Source organism: Halichoeres trimaculatus, unplaced genomic scaffold (assembly GCF_033239565.1).
Source record: "Halichoeres trimaculatus isolate MK-OKI-2021-1 unplaced genomic scaffold, fHalTri1.1 fHalTri1_scaffold_11, whole genome shotgun sequence".
Taxonomy (NCBI): domain Eukaryota; kingdom Metazoa; phylum Chordata; class Actinopteri; order Labriformes; family Labridae; genus Halichoeres; species Halichoeres trimaculatus.
The window spans coordinates 21,787,193-21,797,454 of record NW_027437189.1 but is presented as its reverse complement, the minus strand read 5'-3'; the positions used below and the strand labels follow the sequence as shown (position 1 = coordinate 21,797,454).

Genomic DNA, 10,262 nt, shown 5'->3' with positions numbered 1-10,262 from the left:
CAGCAGAAGTTTCTGGCAAAGATTTTTTTTTATTTGACATGAAACACACCCAATGACAGTGTGACAGTGTTTTTGTCAAGTAAGACATGTTGTTAGAAGTTATCGCACCATTGACAAGTTCAGAATGTCTTTGCTGCAGCTCGACAATGCATAGTGAACAGACAGTCGTTGAGGTATACATTGTGGGCCCTTGAGTTTTTTTTTTATTTTTGTGTGATAAAGATCCAAATTTTATAACCTCACATGTTCATTTACAATTTGTGCTTGGAATAACTTTGGAGGTTTGAAATGCATGTTGTTCAGCACAACACCAGAACTAAGAAAAAAAAAAGACTTGAAATAAATATAAAAAAATGAGATGGTGGGTATGTCGAGTTGCATTGTCCAAGATGAGTTTTCATCAGATATCAGAGCTGATGAAAACCAAGAAAAGAGTTTCAGAAATGAAGCTGTGAGATGTTTCCAATGCTGCAATGGAGAGGGAATGAATTATTTTCACACAAAAAGGGCATCCAGGAAGAAAGTCTCTATGATATGACATTGGAGGACAAAAGTCTGTCAACTTTTCTTTATTAAATAGCACCAATGTCTATTGAAAAGGCTTGAAGGCCAACATGAAATTATAAAACTTTATTAAAACTTGTCGGAGTGAAACAGTAGCAACAAAGCAGTTATCACACACAGTAGCTCAGAAGCTTCACTTAAGTTTCTTATGAGTAATTGTAACCTGCCCCACATACTGGCTCCATACACGTCATCAGTGGTTTATTGATGTGCTGCTTTTGAGTCAAACCAGGCTTTTGCAGAGGAAATGTGCAGTTTAAAAAATTAGGAAAAAAATGATGAATTCCCTAAAAATAAATCTGATTCCAATTTTTTTTAATGGAAAGATTTCAAATACAGTGGAGGCGACAAAATATGACAAATAAAAAAGAATGTTTCAATAATCTGGGATCATTTTTTTATACAAAAGACAAACCTTGTTCCACCAGAAAAAAAAAATATCACTTAAAAAAACACACACTCACACACTCCCTCTTGGACATACTAACACACACACATAAAATGATATCGGGAAAGTGCACATTGTTCCTGCCAAAATAATTTGAAACCTGTTTTTTTTTCTTTCTTTTTTGCAATGTGATAAATTAACAATGCAGAAAAATGCTGTCAAGTATGAAAGATCAGTCAAGTTTTGATGGAAAAAGTTCATATCCATGTACACATTAACACCAGTAATACAGTATCTGACCTCTAAAATACAGTTTACAGACAACAGCCTTAACCTCTTTTATTACCTCCGTCCCTTAAAGGAGGATTTATCATTTTTAAAACATGGGCTGCTAACTGATTGTTATTCATCCCTAATTTTTTTTAAGGTTTTTGACATTCAGAGAGAATTGGGTTTAATGGATATGATGAAATGAGAAAGGCATGACCATAAGTCTTTGCTAACGAACAAAACAAACCCCTCTTCATTTAAAAAAATTGATATGAGCAAGTTTTCAGCTGATTTCTCCAGTGAAATGGTGGAATATTTGTTTAATTATGCTAATAATAATAGTTTAGCTGGAAAATGAGAGATGATGCATTGAAAGCTCTAAATTTCCACAGGTTTAGTAAGGCAAAGTTTGTCCTCTTTCTTCATATTTTGTTTGTAAATAAATTCAACAGTCCATAATGATAAATATGAAGTTGGTGCAATAAAAAGGCACTCACCTGCCTGATCTAATTAACTGTGATGCCAACATCCATGAAATATGCTTTTCTTTGCGTTATCGAACAGACAGCTTTGAGCTCACTTCAGTTCAAGTTAAGAAAAATGGAATCACAGAGTCAAACCACAACGTGAAAACAATTATAATCATCTCAACTTAGTTTGAGCATTTAGTCTTGTTGTTTTGTAGCTTTTTAACGTATAAAACTGACCTAGCAAGTAGACAGAGTAGGCTCTGTTGTGATACTGCAGATGTTTGAACTATCTACTTTTCAGACGTCTTGAACGATTTGAAACAGGTAGCAAACTACAATGATGAAAAATAAAGCCGACGTTGAAGAGCAAAAAGTTACCCTGCACTTCTTCAAGAGTCCATTTGAGGCTGGCCAAGCTGAATAAACCATATTAGACCCCATATGTAACACAACTTATCTGCAGCCTGGATCGAGAACACTCTGGCTCTTTTCCTTCCCCCATTACTTTGTGCCAGCTGTACACAGTATGAGTAGTATTTTCTGATCAAACTTGTCCGTTTTGATTATATCAAAGCTAAGAGACAAGTTCATGTAGGCAGACTTAGGGGGAGGGCACAGCTCTAACTTTCAGTTTGATGCAGGGCTGTAAGTAAAAGTCAGCATTTCCGACTCAGTAACTAACCACGTATTCAGACCAGAAACCAACAGGTGAGCTCACCAAGACTCATCCATGTTGTGTACAGTGTAATTTCTAGTTGAGAAAACTCCATCTACCTATGAAGACCAGGTGATGTGGTTAAAGAGAACTCTTTGAGTTGAGTTTTCACCAAAGCAAAATAATCAAGCTTATATTTATGTTTTCAATTTCTGCCTGCGAACTGACATTACCTTCACTCCAAGTTAGCATGCATTTCCAAATGTTTCATCATCTCTCCAGCAAATTTGTGCTTTTATCATACTTAATTAGTACTTCATAGTTATAGGAACTAGCTACTGATCCAAAACCTACTCACACGGATCATCTATGAGTCCAACATACAGGATCCAAGCGTGTTTGTTTTAGGGGTTTGTTGTAACATCTGATTGCCGACAGCCTGTCTGCTGCTGCATACAGTATGCAGTGGGAGGTGGAAGCCATCTACACCTGGTGGGAAGGTGATTTGTTCAGTTCACCTCTATGTGAGCGGCACTCGCTGGTGGCACTTTTTAATACTGATGTGGACTTGCTCAGGTCCCCCCAAGAGGCAGGTGAGACAGGAAGTGGACTCAGAGATGCGAGGACTTAAAGTGCAAGAGGGGATATTTCCAGCTCCCCTCAGCAGTTCCAGTGCACGATCCTGCCTTCAAGATACGAGGGGAATTATAAAAAATGATCAACAAGCACACAAAGATGAATGGATGAAATCAAGGGATGGAAGGAGGGGTTTCTTTCTTTGACTTGACTTTGTTTTTAAAAATGTCTTTAAAAAACATGACGTGAAGCGATAAGGAAGTAATGGAGAGGATGGAGATCACATTTCCTCCCAATGATAGATGGACATAAAATAGAGGAGAGAAAGTACCCTTCCTCCTTTTCAGTAATCTAATGAACCTGGTCTGCAGTGATTTGAGCAGGTGGAAGCAAAGAAGGATCAGAGAGGGAAGCATGTCTCATCACAGTGAGAGTACTGCACTCTCTTTCCCACATTGTTTGGTGTTTTTAACGTGTGTCTGAGGTTTAACACTGGCGGGTCACTTCTGAATGCACCAGTGTGTCTTTCTCCCTCATGTCTGTCCTCAGAGCCTGGCTCAGCTTTCTGCATATGTTGAGAGAGGGGGATCACATGTTGTAGGCCACGTAGATGGGGTCCAGCTGGTCTGCCAGGAATGAGTCCCGTAGGTGCATCCTCTGCTTTTCTCCTCTGGAGTTTATGGGAATCACCCCGGGGTCCACGATGACCACCACTCCGACGATGAGGTGGTGCTCCTCCAGGACCACATTGGTGACCAGGGGGACCAGGTCCAAGGCCTCCTGCTCTGAGCCGCTCAGCTCCGCCACCACCACCAGCAGGTTGGTCCACGTAAAGACAGCGCTGAGGAAGGAGAGGAGGTCAGTCATATGATCCCTAGAACTACACCTTTAAAAACTTTTTTTTTGCTAGGCGCTGCCCTGTTGGCTATGGCTGCCTTTTGCAGCAGCCTTCTCTTTTTTGTCCGTTTCTTGTAATTTTTTTCGTCTCTTTTTCGTAATCTTTGTATTTGGAGTGGATCATTACTTTGTGTGGCTCATTTGTTGGTCATGAACACCAAACTTTTCGTTGCCTCAGTGATATTTTTACTACTTTTTCTCCTGTGTTTGTCTGGAGATCCTACATGTTACTATGGCTGCATTGTTTACATGTGAACTCAGCTGTTAGCAGCCTGTAGCATGTCAATGCTAACTGGTGTAAGGCTGGATGTCTTCCCACAAGGTGAAGAGGAGGAGGTGAGGACGATGTGCTGGTTCTCAGGTGTGAACTAAGAAGTGACGACATGGACCTGTCCGTCCGTCCATTGTTATTGGGAACGTAAGATCTATCTCCAATAAGATGGACGAGCTAGCTGTGCTAACCCAGCAACAGAGGGAATACCAGAGGGCAGAGTAGCATCATGCTATTCACACACACACAAAAAAATTATTTTGCGACATCTGCGTTTCCTGAAAGTAACCAGTGCTGATGAGATGCTCACCTTTCTGCAATGCTGCGGTGGGCTCGGGACACGGATGTTTCAATGTCAATGGGGTGATAGCGCAATCCCCTTAACTCCAACGTTTCATCAAGGGACCCCACAACAAACAAGGCATCATGTCGATCTGAAGATGGGACAGAAATTATGATTTACAGTCGCTGAGTTATTATTGTTATTACTTTACCCTACATCACTACAGGACGGTGTTGCTACAAATATATTATGACAGAAGTAGTAAACCATTAAGCCTTTCAAAGACTCAAAAGGAAAAAAGAGGCTCAAAACAAACCACTGATTTTATCCTTTTTAAACTGTCCTCTCACCTCCACTTGCGTCCAGCAGCTCTGTCCTCTTGATGAAGCCCAGGTAGCCCGTCCTGGCCCACAGAGTCTGGGGGTCCCCAAAGCTGAGTCTGGTGTTGAAATGATCCGCCTGCAGACTCTCTTCCCCGTAGATGGTGTAATAGCCGCTGGCGCTGTGTGGGCTGTTTACCCAGATCTAAACAGAAAAAGGTGAGAGAAGAAGATGAGTGAGATTTGCAGTTTCAGTTTTACTTTTTGATTCCTTCTAAAATCTGAGTCAAAACGTTTTTCACAGAAAATCTCTGATTAAAAATCAGAATTATCACAAGTTGTAAAACATGTTGTTACAAACATCTCCTGAATTATCATTGTCTCCTCACCTCTCCCAGATGCGAGTCTCCCAGCGGGCCTCTGGTCTCTGGGTTGACAATGATGACCCTGACTCCTGGTAGAATCTTTGAGGAAGAAGTTTTGAAAACTTAAGTTTTTGGGGAATCAACACTTTTCTTTTGCTCTACCTTTGTAGCCAGTGCAGCAAAATAAAGTGTTTCGAGTTTGTAAATGGTACTTACAGTGCCAGACTCCATGAGAGGCAGACTCTGTGGGGCTCCTCGTTCCACCAGCCTCACCCTGACGATCGTGAGACAACATGTTAAATATCCTGTTAAACTGTTCATTGATTGTTGATTGTTTTAGTTCTCAGATCACATGGCCACTATTGTTTCCCATCTTACCTGTCGTGCCGCAGTGACTTCATGTCAACATAGACGGTGGAGGGATCTGGACCAGCGGTGCCCTGAAAGAAAGAATACAAAGGTGAAAACACAAACAAAACCTGGGGATTTTAGACACATTTTGAAAAAATAAAATGAATAAATCACATCCAGAAAGGAAAGTTTGACAAACTTAAAGTGGTTGGACAAACAGTAATGACTAAAATTATTCACCATAGGGAAACAGGAAAGACTGTAGAGGGGATACAAAGCTGTGTGTGTCTGAGTAAACCGACCTGCAGGCAGATGGCCAGGTTGACCCTGGAGCCGAAAGCAGTGCTGACAGCGCGCGGCGACAAGCCGAGATCCTTGAAGAGCTTGGAGAAGGACTGTGTGAGAGCGAGGCGAGGACGCTCCTCTGCTATCACCACACAGCTCCTCACGCACGACAGATTCAGACCCCGAGCCTGGAGATACACAGCAAGGATGGTTAACATTTGGAACAGCTCAGTGTGGACTGGGCTGGACAAAAACAGGAACTCGGTGTTGTGACTTTTTTGTCCAAATGCCACCAAGGAATAACTTAAAACTGACAGAAAAAATAAATCATTGGTTTAGTTACAAGAACTGATAAACTGTGATATACTACCTCAGATCAGAAAGGTTTTGACTCTATTTTGTGGTTAAGAAGGACTTAAGAGCAAACTCTTAGTTTCAGGACTATCAGGGAAGCTCAACTCTTACCAAAGGAGATCATCATGAAAACCTGAAAATAACCAGCTCTGGAGCAGGTCGTAAATTCAACCTCTGTGTTTTCCTCATTGGCCGGTTCTCCCTTCATTATGAGCTGATTACTGCTTGGGTTACGTTACATTAAAGGGACAGTTCAGTTTTTTTGAAGTGGGGTTGTATGAGCTCTATGTGACCACTAAGGACATTAGATACAGTAGAAAGGTGTCTCCTCTCCCTCAGTAAGACACAAACTGTAATCGATGGTGACGAGGAAATAGGCGCTAACAGGGAGAGACCGTATCAAATTCAAAGGCTATTTTCTCTGCCTACAAGAACTAAAATCAAAAAGTAATAACACAGTTTAAGAGTACGCTACATAGAATAATTTTCAAGTGCATTAAGTCTTCGGAAATATAAATATTTATGTTTGTAACTGGCGCCCGAAGCATAGTTTGTTTACATTCCCTACAGCTGAAAGGAGGAGGGGGGACGGAGCGCACTAGCGCTGCGCAGAAGGATACATGACCAGTTAGTTAGGGCCAGATAAATGTTTATATTTCCGAAGACTTAGTGCACTTAAAAAATATTTTATGTAGCGTACTCTTAAACTGTGGTATTACTTTTTGATTTTAGTTCTTGTAGGCAGAGAAAATAGCCTTTGAATCTGGTACGGTCTCTCCCTGTTAGCGTCTATTTCCTCGTCACCATCGATTACAGTTTGTGTCTTACTGAGGGAGAGGAGACACCTTTCTACTGTATCTAATGTCCTTAGTTGTCACATAGAGCTCATACAACCACACTTCAAAAAAACTGAACTATCCCTTTAACACAGTGAGCTGTGAATGTGTAAAACGATGATTTGATGATGGCAGTTGGCCCATGTCTGTGATTGGTCATATGTTGTTACACCACCCCTGTAACCCGTGGTTTACTTTCCAGGTCGATAACCAGCTTCGTGTGACAGCCAGTCACTTCTCTCAGGGTTAGTAAAGCCAATCGAAAGATACCTGGGATGTGCAGAACTGTTGGTTCCTTGAGGTCAAGTTGTTGACCATGTGCTCAATTTTCAATCATCTCTTGTGTCACAATCCCAAAACTAGCGTCTGCTAGTGTGAGTAATAAAAACAAGATAAGTGCATCACTGTGCTGGTATTGTCAGAGCAAAGACAGAAATAATAGAGCCGTTTTTTCAAAGGGGAAATGCATCCTGCAGAGTTATTTTGGGAGTCTAAGAGTGTGATTCTGACCTTCAGTATCTCTGTCTGGGTGCCCAGGCCTTTGGTGCAGAGCTCCATGACAGAGTAGGAGCAGAAGGTGTCTCTGATCTTGTACTGACTCAGCGTGCTAAGCCACAGGGGCAGGGAGCACTCCAGCTCCAAGGGAGGGATAAGGATGGACTGGTGACCTGAGTAAACACTGAGAAACACAATAAATAATTGATAATAAATACAGATACAACGCCACAGTTACAAAAATGTGATATGTCATCTCCCTGTGTGTGAGTGTCGTTTTGTACCTGGAGAGGCACCACAGGACAAAACCCAGGCCACAGTACGGATCCAGGCAGATGGCTATTTGGCGTGAAGAGTAGAGCTCACACTGCAGCTTGATGGAGCGACACAGAGTACTGATTGCAGCGTGAGACATCTGACAGGAAACAAACAGAAAAACAAACACTTTGTGCTTTAACAGAATTCCTACAAAAGCTCTTGTGTTGCAAATAAAACACATACATGCTATTTATGTCATGTGCACAGTCTGTCACATTTAGTTAAGAACATTTCTGCTTCTTCAGGCATACATTTATTATGCCAAATCTACCAAGCAATGTTAATTTGTGTGTGCATCATCATCTCGCCTACCCTGACATTTCTAGATTTTCTACCACCCTCAGTATTACTCATCAAATCTCTGTCCAAAAATTCACTCCATGAGCCCCATCAGTTATTTCTGTACCTTGAAATCCCCTTCAAAACTGATCATGACTATGAAACAAATAAAAGCACTGTAAAGAAAGACCAGGTCACGACAGATAAAACTACCTTGCACCTTTATAAACCCTGATCGGGTTTGAGCATTTTGGTGATCCTCATATTATCATAAAAGCTGCTTTAATTGGGTTCATATTTGTGTTGTACTAGACCATGACTTACTGTCAAACTGGCACTGATATGACAACCTTTAACATTTACCTCAAAACATAATAAAAATAAAATAAAAAGCAATCGACTGATTACAAACTTTAAGCCTCATGAGCTGAAGACATCATAACTTTTATTAAATCAGACTGATTGTTTCTTATTTGTGAGTTTTGAGAGTGTTTTACCTTGACTCCAGTCAACATGCCTGTGGTGGACACACTGAAGTCCAGGTAGGCCAGCATCTCAGCTGTAGGGGGTTTGTAAATGTGTGGAGGCCGCTTCCTGGGGAGATCATCTAGGAGCATAAAAAAAGAATTGTATTGTTTTTTTTCCTTATAAATCAAAATACTTGAAAGGCATATTGCTGTTTCATTGATAGGTAAACATTAAATTGACATTTTGCTGGACGATAAACACTGAAGTCTTACTTTTTAGACTGATCAATTCACCCTTTGGGAGTGTGTCAGAAAGGCCATCAAGTAAAGCTATTAATAAGGTCAGTTACTTCACAACATGCTCAGCACCACACCTGTATCGATGATGGTGGGCCATGTCTTGATGTTGACGCTGGCAGCAGCCTCCCTGGACCTGAGGATCCTCATGAGAGGTTGAGTGGTGAGAATACAGGCTGCTTTGCTCACCTGTAATACCAACAAAGCATAAAAGAAATTCATCCATGGACTTAGAATATGACAATTTATTCATTTGAGGTGCTGTTAAAATAAAGGATGTTGGTGTCAGTGTTGTGTTGTGTTTTTCTTTTATTGATGCTTTCATCACACTTCTACTGGATTGGCTTCAGTTGTAAGAGTCACCGGCAGAGCTACTATACTGACATTTAATGAAAACCAGAGACTTTACTTAAAGCTATAGATCAGATTGTTGGAAAGTCTAATAAAACTTAGTTTAAATCTCACACACTGGTGCGCACTCACATCAATGATCATGCGAACAGTGGGCAGGGTAGCAGCCAGGTTCTGTGGGTGGGGCGGCCGTACAGTCACAGGGATGACCCCCGCATAGAGGCAGCCATAAAAGGCAGCTATCAGGTCAATACCTGCGGGAAAAGGAGGCAGGTGAAGAGCACATAAACTACACAGAGGAAGATTGAAAACAGGGATCTTCTCCTGAGAAATAAGGAATAAGATGAATGACAGCTGTGTGAACTGCTGGCCTGTGTGTACCTGGGGGATAAAGCAGCACCACGTTGTCTCCTGTGTTGAGGCCTCCTCTCTCCAAGAGGGTTGCTGTGATTTTCTCTGCTCTCTTGTGCAGTTGAGAACATGTGGCTGTGCAGACTGCCACCCCCTGGAGGAAAGAGGAGATGCAGCTGAACTCACACAGTCAGGCAACACACATCATCACCATAAATTGCTCTTGTGTGTGTGCATATGTGTCCTACCTTAGCATTGAGCAGCACATATAGGACATGGTCTGGGTCTGTTTGAGCTCTAAACTGTAGAGCCTCAGACAGGAACTGGTGCTGTTGGAGAGTCATCACATAAATATTGTTATTCAAAAAAAAGAAAACCTGCTTCAATGGTAATTAGAGCTGAAACGATTCCTCGAATGATTCGAGGTACTCGATCACAAAAATTACTCAAGTAATTTTCTCCGCCTCGAGGAATCGTTTAATCTTAAAAAAGATCAAAGAGTGGTGTTTCAAATAGAGCTGAGGCCATATTAAGAGAGTTTTCAGACCCCTCAAGCTTCCTCTTATACAAAATAGCAACTAGCAAGAAATCTAGCTTCTTTTCTGGAGTTGAGAGACTAATGGGTCATTCTAGGAAACGGGTGCCATTTGGGTGCGCAACATTTGATGAGATGTACAAGGGACAAAAAATGTGTCAAAGTGTTTTAACAGATTTTGGAGCTACCAAAGCAAGTGCTCTTATTGACATGCTGTATCAGAAAATTCTATTTCTTAAAGAGAAAAAATTTCATTTGAAAAATAACTGCTCTTTAACCACACA

General features: G+C 41.3%; 1 protein-coding gene across 2 annotated transcripts in view; it reads right to left on the bottom strand.

Moving 5' to 3' along the window:
* Positions 1-615: 615 nt before the first annotated feature.
* The window catches only part of dip2ba (disco-interacting protein 2 homolog Ba), a 51,113-nt gene continuing 41,466 nt past the window's right edge, over positions 616-10,262 (bottom strand). For both annotated transcript variants that reach the window (XM_074680820.1, XM_074680821.1), the window contains 14 exons: positions 9,692-9,772; positions 9,474-9,597; positions 9,225-9,346; positions 8,819-8,930; positions 8,475-8,584; positions 7,665-7,795; positions 7,396-7,564; positions 5,713-5,883; positions 5,438-5,499; positions 5,276-5,333; positions 5,084-5,158; positions 4,725-4,899; positions 4,402-4,525; positions 616-3,764 (listed from right to left, as the gene is read on the bottom strand). In XM_074680820.1, coding sequence (XP_074536921.1) covers positions 3,512-3,764; positions 4,402-4,525; positions 4,725-4,899; positions 5,084-5,158; positions 5,276-5,333; positions 5,438-5,499; positions 5,713-5,883; positions 7,396-7,564; positions 7,665-7,795; positions 8,475-8,584; positions 8,819-8,930; positions 9,225-9,346; positions 9,474-9,597; positions 9,692-9,772 — 1,767 coding nt within the window. In that variant the 3' untranslated portion in view covers positions 616-3,511. The remainder of the gene's footprint in view (positions 3,765-4,401; positions 4,526-4,724; positions 4,900-5,083; positions 5,159-5,275; positions 5,334-5,437; positions 5,500-5,712; positions 5,884-7,395; positions 7,565-7,664; positions 7,796-8,474; positions 8,585-8,818; positions 8,931-9,224; positions 9,347-9,473; positions 9,598-9,691; positions 9,773-10,262) is intronic.